Source organism: Mesoplodon densirostris, chromosome 4, assembly GCF_025265405.1.
Source record: "Mesoplodon densirostris isolate mMesDen1 chromosome 4, mMesDen1 primary haplotype, whole genome shotgun sequence".
Classification (NCBI taxonomy): Eukaryota; Metazoa; Chordata; class Mammalia; order Artiodactyla; family Ziphiidae; genus Mesoplodon; species Mesoplodon densirostris.
The window spans coordinates 120,100,097-120,119,295 of record NC_082664.1 but is presented as its reverse complement, the minus strand read 5'-3'; the positions used below and the strand labels follow the sequence as shown (position 1 = coordinate 120,119,295).

Below are 19,199 nucleotides of genomic sequence, written 5' to 3'. Positions count from 1 at the left end.
GCACAGGTGTGGAGCTGGGGATGCACGGACATGATACACATCAGGGTTAGAGAGGAGGGTGGTGGGTTTGAGTACGTCAGGGAGGGGTGTGCAGATTGTGGCTGGGTCCAGGGCCTTGGCCTCATCAATCTCTTCCTATAGTCTACACTTCAGTGGGACCTTGCCCCACACGACGGTCCCAACATTCGTAGGGGCCTTGAAGAAGAGAGCTTGGGAAGTCCTTCCTGTTGTCTGCTAACCAGAGTTCATGTCTGGCGTGGCAAATACAGAATGAGGTACCCCTTTGGAGCCCCAGCCTTCATTTAAAGGCAAAGACATTTGAAGAAGGCTTAGACACGAACAAGAGTGATGGTGATGAGGAGGGGTGGGACAAAGGGGGACTCGGGGGACAGAGGCTTCAAACCCAAACCAATCCTCAACCTGATTTCCCCAGAGTCATCTCACACGTGGCCCTGCATTTGCCCAGAAAATTATGAACCAATCAGCAGGCAGTCCCGAGGGGCAGGAAGCGCTGGCTGCTTTAATGAGTGAGCCCCCTCCCTACCCCGGGGCCTCTCTTGCTGCCTAACTAGTCTGGGTGAGGGAGGTGTCCCCAGTGCCTCTTGCATGTGTGGGACTCGAGGCCAGGGGTCCAGCGATGGCAGGATGCTTGCTGAAAGTCACCCGGCACCATGGCAGTTGGGCCAGGTTGAGAACTCACTGGCAGCCGGCAGAGGTGCCCAGGTGCCAGCAGTGAGAGGACAGGGGCAGGTTTCTGTGGCCCAGGTGGGGAGATGGGGGGAGTGGGCAGAGCCCTACCTGGAAGGGGCACCAGTCAGCAGCTCACACAGACCCCTGCCCTGTCCTCTCTCCAAGCATCAGTCCCCTCATCTCAGCTGAGCGGGTGGCGGTTGGACTAGGTTATTTCTAGGACCTGTCTCTCTGACATCTTGGGATGCTGTGATGTCCCACCAGTTGCCCATCATGACAAATCACTCTGGGCAGGAATTTGAGGGCCTAGCAGACCTGGGTTTGACCCATCTTCTGTGACTTACTGGCTGTGTGACCTTTGGCAAGCTTCTTAATTTCTCCAATTCCTGATTCCTACCTTATTAGGCTATTAGAACTTACTGGGATAACCTGTGCAAAATGTCCAAGTCCAAGGTGGAAGCTAAACGGGTTCAGACACTTTCAGAGCTGCCCCTCCCCTAGTGCCAATGCCCCTTCTGAGGCCAGCCTCACCATTGCTCTTGTTACATTTGGCTACAAGTAATATAAACCCCAACTCACATGGACTTAAACTCTAAGGATATTTACTGTGACACATTGGGAGGGGTCCCCATGAAGATGCTGCCAGAATTGGTTGATGCCTGGGCTCAGCAGCATCCGCAAGGACTCAGGATCTTTCCAACACCCCTGGATTGCCATTTTCAGCTGGCTAGGAGCTCAGGGGGCAAAATGTTCCTAGCACCGCCCCCCGCCAGCAGACATGACCAAGACCAGTGGAAGAGAGAGCTTCCCCTTCCCACAAATGTGTGTGTTTTTTAAAAAAATAACTGTATGTATTTATTTATTTTTGGCTGCGTTGGGTCTTTGTTGCTCCGTGCGGGCTTTCTCTACTTGCGGTGAGCGGGGGCTACTCTTCGTTGCGGTGCGCGAGCTTCTCATTACGGTGGCTTCTCTTGTTGCAGAGTACGGGCTCTAGGCGCGTGGGCTTCAGTAGTTGTGGCTTGCGAGCTCTAGAGCGCAGGCTCAGTAGTTGTGGCACACGGGCTTCGTTGATCTGCGGCATGTGGGATCTTCCGGGACCAGGGCTCGAACCCGTGTCCCCTGCATTGGCAGGAGCATTCTTAACCACTGCACCACCAGGGAAGTCCCACACATGGTTTTTATGAGGAGCTGCAAACCTCCCCTCCAGCTGCCCTTCAGCAGACTCCCTCCTCTCATTATTTTTGCCAGAATTTGATCACATGCACTTGTTGACCTGGCCCAGCCTGTGGGACCCAACATAGGGTGGGACTTGGGAGTCACTCCTGCCCTGCACCCTGTACTCTTGAGGGGGGCCATTGCCCAACAGGTGGCTCCTGTTGGCCTGGCCTCCTACAGAGCTGATAGAGCTCCTGGCTGATGAAACACAAGCAGTGGTGAAAAAAGCTGTCTGTGCCCACTCTCATCTCCTTGCTCAGCCCCCACAGCAGTCTGCACCCAAGCTCTCATGGGCTCCTGTCCATCCCATAGACCTCGCTGGCATCTTCTCTTGCCCGGACCATTGCAGCAGCCTCCACTAGGAGACTCCCATCCCATCCATCCTGTGACAAGTGGTCAGGGTGACCCCCTGCCCAGGATTAGGTCCTACCCCTGGACTCCTTGTCCTTACCATGGACAGGACAAAGCCCTGAGCTTTGTACTCTGAGTCTGGAATGCCCTTCCACCTTCTTACCTACTGCACGATCCCTAAGGTCCTCCCCTCCCCAGGTTGGAAGTCATAGCTTTCCCCTCAGACATTCAGCTTCCACATCCCACAACTTGCTTAGGCCTCTGCATGGATCATAGGGATGTGTGTGTGTGTGTGTGTGTCTTTGTGTGTGTGTGTGTGTGTGTGTGTGTCCTATCCTCTTGCAAGACGATGAGCTCCAGAGAGGAGCAGGGTCTGGCTCTAGCTCTCCCATATGCCCTGCTGAACCCCAGAGGCCACTAGCATGGGGAAGCTTCCAATCAGCATTTGCTGAGTTCAGTTAAATTGAACTTGCACCTTCATAGCAAAACATCCACTGCCTCCTTCCACCCTCAAAACAGCCTTTCAAAGCATGGAGCATAAGATGTTTTCTCACTGGACAATGACAAAACCAGATCCCAGAGAGGGGAAAGGACTTGCTGAAGGTCACACAGCAAGGTTGAGGCAAACCTGGGCCCAGAGCCTAGGTGTCCTAGCCACCCAGCATCAGCTGCCCCAGCAGCTACTCTTCCCAGGATGGCCACCACTACATCTGGGCAGAGCAGGCAACAGCAGGTGTGGGTGTGGGTGTAGGTGTGGGTGGGCCCTGGGGAAATGGGAGGAGGGACCATAGGCCCATGTAATGAAGGCTCTGTCCCCAGAGAAGGCAGGTCTGCCTCAGTGGTTGGGGGTTAATGGCTTTGCTGAAGATCACAGCTGAAGGTTAATCACATTCCTTATTGCACAGCCTGCCAGAGTCTTTCCCATAAGCATCTGTGGGGAATGGCTTCCCCACTCGTAGTGCTCCCCCCACCACACATGCCACCAGCACCTTCGCCAGCTCCCTGGCATCAGACTCTGAAGGTGGTTTAACCTTGATTCCTTGCCCCACCCCATACACACATGAGAGAGGCTGACCCTCCTTCCCCAATTCTAGGTCTCAAGGGCTCTTTCCTCAGGGACTTATCTGGGAAACCATTCAGGAAAGGAGCTGTCCTTCCTCGGCAGGCAGACACTGTTTCTTGCTTTGTAGACTCCATTTAGACACATTAATAGGCCCTAGAGAGGACAGCTAACATCCATTAAACAACCCTCTTCCTGGGTGGGAGCAAGGGATGGGGCGGAGGGGGCTGTCACAGGTCCTCCTTGAGTGCCCTAGTGTCTGGCAGATGGTCCAGGCTGTGTGGATGCCCCTTGGGGATTCGGGAGAATGGGGTGGCTCTGGGAAAAGCCTGGTTTAGGGATAAATCCTGAACAGCCATTCCCAGGCACCACAGAACCCAGAGAAGCTTCTCTGGCCTGGCCTGGTGGCCAAGTGGCTGTCCCTGAGCTGCCACTAGAACCTGCTCTCAAGACCACTCCCATCACCCCAGTCACTGTCCCTGTATTCAGGGCCCCCTAGCCTCAGAGTGACTGCAGCTCATCTCCCCAGGGGCAGGGGCAGACACAGCTGGGCCACAGGCTGGGCCTGGGAGAACAGGAGCAGACACATTAGTGCGACAGGCATCAGGGCCCTGCCACGGCGGGGGGAGTGGACCCACAATGATATTTCGCGATCCTGCATCAATAACTCCTAGGGCTGGCTGTGCCTGTGTGCTGACCTTTTCAAGCGATGACTGATTCCCGCAGGGGAGCGGGAGGTGGGAGTGGCTGCCACTGTTGCTGACAGCCCCTGGCTGGGGGCAGAGGCAAGGCAGCCACTTGGAGAGTCTGTGCCAATGACCCCCAGCCTCTGCCTGTGTTGGGACCATGCAGGTCTGCCTGCTGGGTGTCACAGGCTGATGCCCCCAAGTCCCATTCCTCACTCACTACCTTCTGGCCTTTGCAGATGCCGGACATCCTTCCCCTGGAGTCCTTCCTCATGTTAGGTGTCCACACATGCCAGGCTTGATGCCACCTCCACATTTTTGCTTAGGCTGTTTTCCCACCCAGAATAACATCCTCCCTCCCTTCAGTCTGCCAGATCTTCCCTCAGAGGCTTCCTCTGGTCCTGTTTCTTCCAAGATGGCTTTTCTGATCACCCACGGGAGTGTCTCAGATAGTCCCTTGTTTAGGGGCTGTAGTTATGTTGTCTTATTTTGTTGTTTGAATATTACCCACATGTGTGCTCCAGCTGCTGGCTTAGCATGCCATCAAGTCCCCCAAATCCCCTATTGAAGACCTGCCGTGGCTCCTGTGAGGGGCTGAGAAACCCGTGCAGGGAAGAGAAGGGCTGGTGACAAGGGCAGAGGTCTCGTCTAATTTGGCATCTATGACATCACCAGCCATGGGTGGGAACACTGGTGCAACTCTTTAGGAAAACAGTTTACCCGGGATGAATCAAGTACCTTAAAATATGCATGTCCTTTAACTCAGCAATTCTATTTTGGGTACTTGAACTAAGGAAATAATTTGAGATACAGAGCTATGTATCAAAGAACATTCAATGCAGTGTTATTGAACAAATGGGAAGGGAGAAACCAGGACACTTGGACATGACAGAATATCCTGCAGCTGCTAAAGCTGAGTAATTAGTGTTACTTGGGACTCTGGATATGCTTAGGTTTTAATGGTAAATGAAAAAGGCAGGATGTTAGGATGACAGTTATATACAAAATAGGCATAGGGAAAAAACTAGAAAGAAACACACAATCTTATGAACCGTCGTCTTTAGTGTAAGAATTTAGGTGGGTATTTTTTTTTTCATCTTTCTACTTTTCTTTTTTTTCCAAAGTTTCTTCATTTAGTGTGTATTTATTGCTTTTATAATCGGGACAAACATCTGTGACATATATAGACATGCACATAACCAAATATCTGGACATCCTTTGATTTGGGAGAAGCTGTGGCCTCACCACCTTCTCCCACCTTCTCCTTTCAGCTGTCCAAGCCTGGGGGACCCCCAGAGCTGCCCCTGTGGAATCAGTCCTTCCTCTTCCAAGGCTGAGATGGAGCCACCAGCTTCTCAGAGGACACAGCCCTGGTGCTGGAGTACTACTCCTCGTCTTCAAGTAAGTGACCCCCGTTGCCATGTCAGGGCTGCCAAATACCAGGACATGTGTATGGAAGGGTGTTCAGACCATCCCGCCTCTGCCTCCTGTGGGGGTGGGTGAGGGGTCCTGAGGCAGCCTCCCCATGTGCGCAGACAGGTTGGGGAGCCCCTGGCTGGCTTCCTTGTCCCAAAGACAACACTGGGGTATGAGCCAGGACACGTGGGCCCTATTCCCACACTAGACCCTCGTATTATTACACCACCACCCCGTCCACAGTGCCTTTCCGGGAGGGGAGGAGCCCTCAGAGCTCACAGGGGGAGCTTTGTGCAGAGACAGGATTCAGAGACCGGCTGATCCACAGTCTTCGTTCCACACCATAAGAGTGAAGCCCCCAAAGGACAGAAACAAGGGAGAGCTATATGAACACCCAGAGACACAGAATATGTTTAGAGTTGGTCTTGAACTCAGGAAGCCCTGAAGAGCAGAGGAGGAAGAGGAGATTTTTGCAGGGAAAGGCCAGGAGGCAGGAAACAGGTGGGCGGTGAAGGATGGGAGAATTAGATGTCAGGTACCAAAGGATGGGCCCCGTTAGGACCTCAGACACTGGGATCCAAGAAGCTTGGGCTGGGGGCTTTGATGGGAACCCCAGCCCGTCCTACCTCCACAGTGAAAGGCAGTGAACCATGGACCCTCAACAAACCCCTGGGTATCTCCGTGTTGCTGCTAAAGAGCCGTTTGTACCGCAAGATGCTGACAGGGAAGGGCCTGAATGGGCTGAGTGTGGAGAAGCTCCCCATTACCGTGAGTACCCACCACCGTCCCCTAGACAGGGTCCATGGCAGATCCACCTGGTCCCACCCCTCCCCAACCTGCTCCACCTTGCCCCCACCAACAGAGGCGAATCTGGCTTCTCCAGCAGCTTCCACCAGAACCCGCACCAGGGAATCTGACCACTGTCAGGTGTGAGGAGTACCCACAACACCAAAACTCAGTCTTACTCCCGGGCTTGTGATGAAATTGCCCCCAGACAACTTGCGAGAAGCACAGGGAGGCCCTAGGGGATAGCAGCAAGAGTTCAGACTTTCAACCAGCCAGACCTGGGTTCAAATCCTGACTTGCCCTAGTCCTCACTGTAGATCCTGGGGCAAGTTACTTAACCCCTCTGAACCTTAGAATGCCCATCTCTAAAATAGCAACAACATGCCGTACATTCTTTCTCTGCATAGTGAGAGAGTCTAGAGCCAGACGGTCTGGTTCTACTATTTACCAGCTTACATGACCATGGAAAAATTACTCGGTCTCAGTGACTTAGTTTCCCTGTGTGTAAAATGGGTTCATAGTAATAGTACTTTTCTCATATGGTTGCTATGAGGTTTTTTGGAGGAAATACCTGTAAAGCACTTAGAACAGAATACGTTCTCAATAAGAATCAATGTGTTATTATGATCATTGTCTATTTCTATGCCACCTTTTTCCCTAAAATACTCTGGCCAGCCTGACATAATAGACCTCAACAAATTGGAGTTTCCCCACTCTGCCAGGAGGCAAGTCTGAAGGAGCCAGTCAGGTCCCCTGTGGAGTTGGGAAGGGTAGTACGGGAAGCAGTGAGGGTGAGCAGAGTGGGAGACCAACTACCGCCTCCCTCCCACTCTCTGGGCACAGCGTCCAGCAGGTACTTCCCCAGGGAATCTGAAACAATGGGCAGAGCAGAGGCAGAAGCTGCCTGCCCTGGCCAGTGTAGCTGACTATTCCCTTCTCCTCCTCCAGGACACCAAGCTGAAAACCATAAATGGTGGGGTCCCCACGGCGGATCTCTCCTTCCAGCTGCTTTCCTCTGAGGTAAGACTGTGGGTCAGGGGAAGCTCAGGGCCCGGCAGCCATGTGCCAGCTCTTGTAGCCTCTCCGTAGGTTCCAACCTCCTTTTCAATCGCTGGCCTTATTCAGGGGCTGGTGCCAGGGGCTTTTAGAAGGATGGGGCTGCTGTTTTGGATGGAAATTTCTGAGGGTGATTTAAGGCTTGAAAAACCTGAGATTAGGAAGAGAGAGTTGAGAACAGAGGGCCACTCAGACCTGGGAGTCAGCCTCTAACTCAGCCCAAGCCAAGCCTGGCTTACTGGGATCAAGATTCTACAAGTGTGAACTGGATATTAGCTTCTGTTGCTGTGTAACAAACTACCACAGACTTAGTGGCTTAAAACAACACCCACTTATGAGCTCACACTTCTGTAGGTAGGCAATGCAATACAGCAAGGCTGAAATCAAGATACTGGCAGGGTTCTGTTCCTATCTGGAGGCTCTGGGGAAGAGTGTGCTTCCAGGCTCCCTTAGGTTGTCATCAGAATCCAGTTCCCTGCAGTTGTAGGGCTGAGGTCCCTGTTTCCTTGCTGGCCGGGGGCCTCTCTCAGCTCCTGAAGGCCGCCCACATTCCTTCTCACAATGCCTCGTCCATCTTTAAGCCAGCAGGCATATCAAATCCCCCTCACACTGCAAAGCTCTCTGACTTTCTCCTCTGTCAGCAGCCAGAGAAAACGCTCTGCTTTTAAAGGGGCTCATGTGATTAGGTCAGGTTCACTCTGATAATGTCCCCATCTTAAGGTCAACTGTGTCGTGTTAACATAATCACAGGAGTGAAAGCTCATCATATTCACAGGTTTCAGGGATTAAGGTGTGGAATCTTGTAGGCTCAGTTTTGGAATCCTGCCCACCACAGCTGGGTTGCCCCAAGTTGAAAGTCCCCAGGGACTGAGCCCTGCCTGATGGATGGGATCACTTCCTCTATCAGCTATACTTGGGCTCTGAAGTCCAGCTTGGACTCGGGTCATTTGGCTCCAGTGCACCTGACAGGCTGGAATTTTCCCACTTTTCTCTCTGTGGTGCTGAGAGAGGCATGAAGCTGGGATGTGGGCAGTTGAGGACCATGACCCCTTGGAAATGCTTGCAGGGGCTGATGTCTGGATCAGCCCACTCCTGCTAGCTTCCCATGCCAGGAAAAATAGTCACCAGCTCTGGGGTAATACTTGGCCCTGTGACCTTACCTGTGAAGAACGCAGGGAGTTCCTTGTTGGAGGGTCTGAGAGGTCTATCTGGGAAGGTAGTCACCCAAAACTGTCTCCCCGCAAGGCCTCTCGTGAGTGTTTGAAACCTCCCCATTAACACTCCCCACTGTGGAATGTTCCACATTGCCCTGTAGAGACTCCTCTAATTCTTGGTGAGAGAGAGTTTGTTAGATACAACCTGACATCCACACCACCACCATCACCACCAGACCAGGTACAGGATGGAGAAGTTACGGAGAGGGGAGGGAACACAGAGGCAACAAAAGACCCCAAGAAAGGGGAAGCAGGGATCCCAGATATCCCAGATTGGAGCTCAACCCTCCATGGCTCTTCTCAGGGTCTAGAGTCTGTCAGTGGCCACTGCCAGCCCCTTCCTCACCTCCCCCTGCCTCCTACACCTTCGCTGGGGCACGTGTGTCCTGAGAACCGAAAGAAGTGTCAAGTGCCGCTGGTCAGGGCACTGGGGGACCCAGGCAGGCAACAGGCAGGTAACAGGCAGGTGGGCAGGACACTTCCCCAGTTGCCCAGGGGCTGGGCACAAAGGTCTCAGTGATGAATTATTCACTGGAGCTGGGCTAAGTGCAGAATTAATCCCTTTCCTTCCAGCTGGTGGCTTCACTAAATTATCCCTCCAAGTCATGCGGGAAAATGCTGCCGAATTCATTTAGCTGCTGAGTGTTTTGATCTGGGCCTTGTGATTTTAGCTTCCCCTTCCCCCAGCCCCCTCCCCCTGGAGGCGGGTAAAAATACCTTTCAGTAGTGGATTTCCGAGAAGAAAGGAAAAGAAAGGGGATCAAGATTGGGTGTGTACCAGGAAAATAGGACTGGAGGAAATTCAAATTCTGCAGCCAAGAATTCACACACACAGTTCTACACATACAGAGTCTCACACAATCACATTTGAATACCCACACACAGACAATCACATATGCAAAGACATGCAACACAAACATACACATCCCTCTGCAAGAGTGCACACATTTATTGCATATATACATGCTCCCACACCCGAGCAAACTGACACACAGACGTTTTCACACCCGCATTGGCACACACAGAAGAGAAATCTTTTTGTGGTTAAACTGTTTCTTGGTGAAACTATCTGAGAACTGGCCAATAACTGACTCACTTTGATTCTAGAAGCTTGAAGTCAAATGTGGGGGCCTTAATATGAAAAGCTAAGATGGACTTGGCATAATCTTACAGCCATGGTACCCGCTCATTCATTCTTTTATCCCACATATATTTGATGAGGACTAGAGTTTTGGCTGCCCTTCTGGAATGCAATGAGGAGAGGGAGAGGCCGGCAGCCGTGGAGCCCGTCTGCTTGAATTTACCCTCAGGCGTGGACATGGCTCTCTGCTAGTGTCTGAGCCCTTTTGTCATCCTCCTCCTTATGTGGAGGTGGGAGAGTGTTGATGAACAGATCAGATGGCACTGCATCTACAGCGTGTCCCCAGCTCCATTCCTCACCATCGCCTTCTCTGTAATACCACCGCTGTTCTCCATGCAATGGCAAATCTTTGCTGAGCACCTGGCTGTGGAGCAGATACTGTCCTGGGTTTAGGAATCTTCCATTGAAAAAGATGAGAAAAAGGCCCTGGCTTCATAAAACTTGCATTCTTAGAGAGCAGGGAGTGTGGACCAGATAAGAGCAAATCAATTCATGAGCAGATATCAGCTCATGATATGAGGCCTGATGAAACTCAAACGAGGTTACACGATAGGGAGTGCTCAGACAGGCTCTTTGGATTTGATGTGCTCTCTGAGTAAGGTTACCAGCCAAGCCGCTGTAACAGAGAAGACCCGGTTCCTTCCATCTTATTGTTTCACCTAAGGTGTTGGCCACCAATTCATGGTGAGAGGCACCCAGCTTTCATCTCTGCATTCCAGCCCGTGGGAAGGAAGCGCCAGACCTAGGACCAGAACTATCGATTCTTCCACTGTTTAAATCAAACACTGCTCAAAGCCCCAAGAGCCACTACCTGAAGCCTGGAGATCTTAGAGTCCTGTGGATATTCCATCTGCAGCGGGGTTTGTGATAATGGGCCTCTCAGGGCCCCTCGTCCACCTGGCTAACAGCACCATCTTAGGGCCAACTCCTTGCTCATAGACAGCTGTACTACAGAGAGGAGATGCTTCAGAACAAATGAATATGCCTGTCCTATTTGGGTACCTCCCACTTGAGGACACAGCCTCTTTCCTGAGAGCCTTCATGTCCTGGAGGTTTGGACACAGGCCATCCTGGTTAACTGACATTTTGGGGAACAAAGTTTCCCCACACCCACTGCTTCCATATCACCCATTCTCAGAGCTCCAGGAACAAGAACATTGTGGTATTTCCAAATAGGCAGAAACCACAGAGATGTCTCTCCACAGCCCACCTGGGCCAGAAATCTCCTTGATGCCATCCACCACGGGTGGTCACCCCAGCCTCTCCTCTTTTCTTTTTTTTTTTTTGCGGTACGCGAGCCTCTCACTGTTGTGGCCTCTCCCGTTGCGGAGCACGGGCTCCGGACGCACAGGCTCAGAGGCCATGGCTCACGGGCCCAACTGCTCCGCGGCATGTGGGATCTTCCCGGACCGGAGCACGAACCCGCATCCCCTGCATCGGCAGGCAGACTCTCAACCACTGCGCCACCAGGGAAGCCCCCAGCCTCTCCTCTTGCTCTGCCATGTCAGGGGGCAATTCACTATCTCTAGAAGCAGCCCATCCCATGGTTCAGTGCCTACAGCTGATAGAAATGCTCACCCCACATTGAGCCCACCCTACCTCCAGGGGCTCTCTCTCTGCGCTAAGCTCCTGACTCTGCCCTCTGGGGCTGCAGTGCAACCCCTGCAAGCCTCCTTCCAGCACGCTGGCAGGCAGACTAGCAGTCACAGTCAGTGGCAAGAAGGAGTGGTTTCCTGGTTTGGGATATTGTGCTTGAAGCTGGTTCTGCTGGTGATGGGTTGAGCTTTTTCCCTCTGATGGAACTTCTCTGTGGACACCTGCTGCTCAGAGTGTTCTGCCTTAAGCTAGGGTCGTGTGTGTAGATGAGTACATACATGTATAACTACATATAGCTACAAAAAACTAGAAAAACACAGACATCTGTGTATACACAGAAAACTTCCCTTTACTCCCTGTTCAGTGGGAGTTCACCTTGGAGGTCCATAAGCCTCTGAGAACCCATGAGCCTATGACTACTCCATATATACATACACGAATAAACCCCTAGTCTCCTCCATTCACCCTCTGATCTTGGCCTCTTCTCTTTGAAGAGTGTGATCTGGTCCCCCAGGAGTCTATGATTCTCCGGGCTAAGCAGTCTGCCTCTTTTAATGAACTGGTTTCAAGATCCCACACCATCCTGGGTGCCCTCCAGCTTGCAGACAACCTCTTTGAAGTGAGACAGCTGACAAGGTTTCCTAGGCTGACTATGTGGATTAGAGCCTGGTTTGCACACAGTAGGTGCTCAATGTGTCGACTCCTGCCTCCTTGCCTGGAAACGTGCCTCCCCATGAGGTGGGACAAGTCCATGCTGTCATCTGGGTGTTCAGCAACAGAGGCCCACTTGGGGCTGGGATTTGGGATCCAGGGTCTTGCCCAGGCAGCGTGCCAGGGCACCAGGCAGAGGCAGAGCCTCTCAGATGAGCAGCCCCCTCTCCTTAGCCCACAGACTTGAGAGATGCTGGAGGATTCAAAACCCACTGCTTCTTTGGATTTGGCACAGACAGTGTGCCTTTAAGGAGAGGATGAGGTGGCCCCTGCTATCCCCCACTGAGGGAAGGGGCGGCTCCCACAGCCCCATCTGACCTTCCCCTCCCTGTTCCCCTCAAGGGAGGGTGGGGTGCGGGCAGGTCTTTGATGCCGTGTAAAAGGCTGCCCCGGTGTTTTTATTCAAACCACTCTTTCTGGAGACCAGCCTGGAGTGGGGACAAGTGGCTGTTTAGCAGATGTGGAGTGGAGGGCAGGGGACAGGCAGAAACATGCTGACTTCTGAAGAATTCTTATGGATTTTTGGAAAGCCACACATGTCAGCCCTGGGCTGGTCTTCAGAGAAGCCCCAACACAAGCCGTCCTCCACTTCCTCACCAAGCCCAGCTGCCCAGCAGGCCCAGTGTCCAGGGTGGCACACCAGCCTCCTCAGCTGCTCCTATCCTCTGGGAGCTTCTGTTCCACGCCCAAGACTCCAGCTCTGAAAACACTACCGTAAGGATAATGATGAATCCAGAGAAAAATACCCTTTCCCCTCTTTCAACCTCACACCATCCCTGCCTGTCTTCCCTGCCCTACACGCAGGCCCCCAACCTCACCCTGCGACCCCTACCTCCCTGTCCTCCCACTCTCCCAGGCCACATGGCAGGAGACAGAGGAAAAGACCTATCCCTCCCCAGCTCACAGGTACCCTTTTCCCCACCTGCTCAGACTCTAGGCCCAATTCAGAGATCATCACATATGACCCAAGGAAGCTGGGGACAGGTGAGCGAGAGGGGAGAGCCCGTGCTTCTCCGGGGCCAGCCTGGCCCTTGGCTCACAGATGCTCAGCGTTGGGTCAGGGCTCACCATCCCACCGTAGGAGGCTCCTGCCTGCTTTTCACAATGCCTGAACCCCTCCCAGCAGTGCTCCATGCTCCCCCAACAGTCTCTTGGTTATGAGACTCCCCCCATGCTCCCCACTTCAGGGAGGGCATTTGACACTCCCTCCAACACACAGGGTTTTACAGACTCTGATTGCTCACTTCTTGTGACAGGGACCTCAGTTCCTCTCAGGAAGCCCTCCCCAGCCTCTATCAGCTCCCTTGTAGACCTCTTCCTCCTATCTCTCTCCAGTTGCCTCCCCCAATCCTGCCTTTTCCTTCCTGAGACTGTTGGCTCCAGAGAAGTTAGCGCCCATGTCCAGGTCAGCCCTGTTGCTGTTTGCAAACTAGCTGTGTCATCTCCAGCCTGACCAACTCTCTCTCTGACTGCTCTTTGTCACACTGGGTTTCTGCTTCTCATCCTCCTGGTTGTCTCATCTTGACAACACTCCTCTTAAAGTGGCGCCCCAAACTGTGGAGCTGGATCAATACTGGTGGGTAAAATAGGACTATCATCCTTTCTCCGCAAACACATTCTCCCCTTTGGTGCAGCCAAAGTCTATCATTCGCTTTATTCCTAACCAAGGTTGTGGGGTCCATTTAGAGTCTGGGAGTCCTGTCTGGTATGTGAGCCGCTGTCAGGTGGCACACCTTCACCTTGAACCTCTGCTGCTCTATTTTGAACTCACCTTCTTTGTCTCAGCATATTGTCTGGGCTTGAGATCACTCTGGACCCTGATTTCATCATGTGTCACACATTCACAGCCCCACCTCCACCCCTACTCCAAGCTCCGGGTCATCTGTGCATGTAGTTAGGACACTTTGTTGCAATGTGCACTAAAGAGCGTGCAGCCTTGGATCTGGGTTTGAATTCTGGATCTTCCACATGATCTTAGCCACCATGAGTTTTATTTTTCTATCCATAGAAAGGGGTTGTGATCCCTACCAGCCAGAAATGTAGTGAAAATTGAATAAGGGAGCATGTGTAAGTGCCCAGCAAAGGGTCTTGCAGACACTCAGTAAAGGGAGAGCTTACTATTGTTCACCCAAGTTGCTGACAAACATGCTGAACTCATCAGGGATGACGACAGAGCTCCAGGGGGAGGGAAACGACAGAGCCCTGCTAATCCATCACTCGGCGCCCGCCCCTCATGACAGCTGCTCCACCAGATTCACATCCATAAGGACATCAGGAGGCCTTGTCAAGTGCTGAAGATAAACGTCACCAGCACCACATTTGGTCTCACAGCCATTTTTCAGAGAATGAAGAAATGGAGAAGAGACAGACAATCATCTCTCTTGAGACCAGAGCCCTGAGCTGGGAGCTATAGAGGAGATAGAGAAAATGAAGACCTGCTTCTTGGCCTGTGAGCTCCCAGGCCAGGGTGGGCAGGAATGGACCCAGAGCCATACTGAAGGCTCATCCTGAATGCCTCACCAACCACCCTGTGTTGCCTTGAGAATGTGAGCCTGTGACTCCCAGCCACAGATGGAGTGGATTGAGTCAAGATGCAGGGATGACTAAGGAACTGGACATTCGGGCCTTCCCCTGGCCTGCTCGGCTCTCCACATGAGCCCGATGCATAGCTGATGGATTGAAGAAGGGGGAGGAGAGGAAGTAAGACAGGGCAGAAGCTTCCAGACCAGACTTCTCAGAAAGTGGGGGCTGCTCTTGGGTTTTTTCCCATCTCAAAGCCAGACTACCACAGCCTTAGACCTCTTTTTAGCAAAACCATGTGCACCCTTGGTCCAGCCAAGGTCATTCAGGCATGAATTCATCAACCATTTGTTAGATCCTTAACCTGTGCCAAGCAGTAAAGCACCCCAAAAGATCATCACTATTCATCTTGCTAAGGGTTCTAGTTGAGGTAGTCACATTGTCAGGGGAAGAGTCATAGAGAAGCATGGTTTGCACTCTGCCTCAAAGAGTGGCTTGGAAATAGGCAAGGCAAGAGTTCTTCTGGGAGAGGGAACCACAAGTACAAAGCCATGGAAACACGACAGTGTCTGGAGTGCATGGGACATGAGGAAGCTGTTGTGGGCGGTGAGACTGGAGGGTGAGATGGGGTCTAGATTCTGGAGGGCCTGAACGCCAGAATACAGGGTATATATAGACTTCATCATAGAGTAATAGGAAGCTAAGGAAGATCTCTGAGCAGCAGTAGGATGTGATCTGACCTATATGTTGGAAGGGTCTCTCCAGATATGAATAAGGGGAACCCAAGGGAAAAAATTAAGTGCAGGAAGACCAGGTTTCAGGCTAACAAGAGTGAACCCACAGCCTATCCACTGAGCCATAGGCAGGGCTCTATTTAATACTAAAATCCCTGCCAGAGTGGCTGTGAATCTGCCTGCCAATGCAGGGGACACGGGTTCGATCCCCTGGTCGAGGAAGATCCCACATGCCGCGGAGCAACTAAGTTTCTGTGCCACAACTACTGAGCCTGTGCTGTAGAGCCTGTGAGCCAGAGCTACTGAAGCCCACGCACCTAGAGCTCGTGCTTCGCAACAAGAGAAGCCACCGCAATGAGAAGCCCGTGCACTGCATCGAAGAGTAGCTCCCACTCCCGCAACTAGAGAAAGCCCGCGGGCAGCAACGAAGACCCAACGCAGCCAAAAATAAATAAATAAATAGATAGATAGACAAAAGAATGGTACTACATCCATAAGTAAATAAATAAATAAATAAATAAAATCCCTGCCAGAATTTTTAAAAAATCTTTATCACTGGCTCCCCTCCTCTGACGTCACAACTTGTTTTTAGATTAACCCTCTGACACCATTTTCTGGAGACTGAATCATGGCCCCAATGAGGATTAACACTTGGGCCCTTCTTGGCTGGCAGACAGACTCAGAGCTTCAAACCCCACCGCAGCTGCAATACCACATGGCTTGTCATAAATGAGGCCTACGATATGCAGGGGAGGCAGCAAGCCCCCTTGGAGGGACCCGTTGAAACTCCTTCAGCTGAAGAGATAAGAACCTACAACTGCAGCCACAGGAAATGACAAAGCAGCGACTGATGGGGGATCCACTGCACAGGGCTTATTATGGCACTTGCCAGCGGGCGAGACACCCTTATCAGGGAGAAAATTGCATCAGGCCTCCTGAATTACTAGCGATTGGAAGCAGATTTCTTGGGACGCACTTTGTTAGATACCTAATGAGCAGGATACAGGCGGGCAGAGCCCAAAGCCAGCGGGGCGGGGGACAAATGTCTTTGTTAAACAGAATTTGTCAGTTTCCGCTCCAGGCTCCCTGGGGAGGGTTCAGGGCCAGCTAATTGAATTAAGAGCCTGTGCGCTCCAGCAAGAAGGCTCAGGGCGGGGCGAGAGGCAGGCAGGCCGCAAGACGGGCACTTTCAGCACCGAGGACAGCAGCTGCAACTCGGCTAGTCTGTAATTGCCAGGGCAGGCTGGAACAGTTGCATTTTGCATGATCAGGGACCTAGGGGATGGACTGGGTAGGAGGGAGGCAGAAGATGTTAGAGGAGGAGGGGGAAACAGGTGACCCAAGAATCCTCGAACCTGTTATGCTATTGGCCTGGTCTGTCTCAACAGACCCTCTGCAGGCAACAGTGAGGGCTGAGAAGGAAGAAGAAGGGGTGTCTTCTCCCCACCATGCACTCATGTGGTGTGGGACAGCTGCAGCAGGACAAGGAACAGTGGGCTGGGCGCTGAGTCTGAGCCAGTGCGCGGTCATGCATCACTTTGAGCTTTCAAAGTAGGTCTCCTAATTACAGTCCTAATGAAGCAGGATGTGCTGTAGCCACGGAGCCACAGAGTGAGGGGCCACTTGTCAGCCCCAAGCTGCCTCCGCAGGCAGGGCAAAGCCTGCCAAATAGAAAAGCAAATAAGCAGGCTTGTGGGGTGAGCCAAAAGCCTCCTCCCCCACCTGGAGGAAGGCGGGAGAGCAAGGCAAGTCTGGGCCCGAATACGGAAGAGCTAGTCCCCAGAGTTCCCCCCTCTTTCCATCCCCATTTTAGCATTGTTTCTCCCCCATTCTCCACCCTGACCCACCGCTTCCAGCAGCCTAGCTCCTCCCTGTAGTCTCAGACAAGGTCCCTCCCATGAGGAGCAAGGAGAGGGGGGCACAAGCCCCTCCCCAAAATGTAGGCAGACTGAAGCTGATGAGTCTGGACAGGTAATGTAAGGGAACAATAGAGAGAATTTAAGCACTATGTGAAGCACTGTGGTCCTCCTGGGACCCTTACCTCACATGACTAGAACAACTGCCTCTGACCTTCCCTTTGGGGCCTGCATTATGTGCAAGTGTAAAGATTTTTCTATAAAAGTCACCCACCCATCTTACCCCAGACTCCAGGCTGGGATGGATCCTGGCAAAGTTCACTGGGAGACCTGCAGGGGTGAGGGCTGGAGAGGTACTCTCGTGAAGCAGCTGTGGAAGCAGGTATAAGCCAGAGCCAGCCATGTAGAGGGCAGAGCAGGACCACTGAGTCTGGCAGAAGCTACAGGAAGAGCAGCTGGGGGTCAGGAGGGGGTGGGATGGGTGGAATAGACTGAAGTCCATAGATACTCTGCCTTGCCTTTCCTTCTTCTTGGAACAACACTTCTGTCCACTGGAGACTCATGGGGTGGTCTGGACTGAGGGGTCCGTCTCATTTTTATTTCATCTTTGTGATGAAATTAAATTAATTATACATAATAAATTTCAGAATCCACATAAAATTAGTGAGTGCCCAGTTCTGATCAGGGGCCCAGTAAGTGTCAGCTCTGGGTCACTGAGCTGACCCACTTGGTACTGGGGCCATGCAGGGTGGATGTCAGGGTGACAGGCTGTGGAGGAAGAGACTCTCTCAGCAGTGTGTCCCTGCTTTCAGAACTGATGAGGGCGCCTCTGGAGAATTCTCCCTTGATTTCATTACTTCTACTTCCTCCCCTAACTGGATTAGATGGCAGTCTATGAAATCCAGGGCATCAAGATTGGCTTTCTGCCTGGAAATGAGGGGAAATGTCATTACAGGTCCTGAATCAGCATCTCACCCCAGCCCCAGGGGCCACCTGGTCAATGGCGAGTCGGTCTTTGCCTTGGCTAGTTATTTCTTCCTTCCCTCTCTCCTACATCCATCTACCCAGCCATCCATCTAATACACATTCTGTAGTTTTTCTGCTACAGCCAATCGTGTTCAGCTGTTCTGAACAGGAGACAGATGTGGTGCTTTTTCTTATCTAAAACACACAGACAACTAGAAAACCCCAAAGCATCTGACTCAGATGCTGTACAGAGGGCATGTTCAGTGGGGAGCCTCCGAATGAATGAAAGTTACTGAGAGGAGCAGGTGAGAGAGACAGCCAGGTCTAATACCCAGGGACAACACAGCCCCAGAAGTCTTGGTTATAAAGTGCAGTCAGTGCCAAAGTCAGCCTCAGAGCCATCCAGTGCTTCACTCTTCCCACCCCAAGAGTCTTCATATAGCAGCTTTCTCCTGGTACCTATCTGATGGTAGAGGGAGGGGCGGATGAGGCCCAGACTGGACTGGATACCTCTGTACTTGTATGAATGTCCCTTAATCTATTGATGCAAGACTGAAAATGCTTTTTGTTAATGAATTTCTGCACACCAAATTTATTTTTAAAGGGTAGTTATTTAAAGGATCCTAGTGGTTTTTCATATAGAGCATCCACTTAAAGAGAGGCCCACCTGCACTCATTCTCTCTGTTTGTTCAGGGTCAGACATTTGGACACTTCTAACCCTGAGCACATCTGTCTTGGTTGGCACTGTGCCCACTGTTCTATTTGCTTCTTTCTAGCACAACACTCTAGACAGTGGAATATTTGTCTACTGTATGGCCAAGACAGGATTCCAACAGCTGATGTAGAGTGGAAGCGGGTCATCTTTGAGGTCCCTACAAACTTGAGTCTGCATGATTCTTTGAAGAATGGGCATGTTTTTGGGGCTAACCATGGATTTCCAGCAGAGCTTTCAAATAACCTCTCCCCAGTGGGAGTATAAGACATGTCCCTAAGCCCGAGGAACTTAAAGTTTTCTCAGAAAAACAATAATGGCAAATAAGCCTGGAATTAGAGGACAGTGTGAGAGCAGAGAGAACCAACTGCTGGGCTGGGAGAACCCGGAAAAGCTTTGAGCAAGTGTGGGTGGAGGCCCTGAAGCCTTCCTGGAAGGGCTGGTATTTGAGTGGGGTTAAATTCTAAACAAGCAGAGATGAGAGTGGC

At 52.0% G+C, this 19,199-nt stretch overlaps 1 protein-coding gene across 1 annotated transcript in view; it reads left to right on the top strand.

Moving 5' to 3' along the window:
* Positions 1-19,199, top strand: part of CCDC33 (coiled-coil domain containing 33) — a 118,502-nt gene that overhangs the window by 50,972 nt on the left and 48,331 nt on the right. Inside the window, 3 exon segments of the mRNA XM_060096108.1 lie at positions 5,270-5,403; positions 6,053-6,186; positions 7,153-7,224. Of these exon segments, the coding sequence (XP_059952091.1) occupies positions 5,270-5,403; positions 6,053-6,186; positions 7,153-7,224 (340 nt within the window).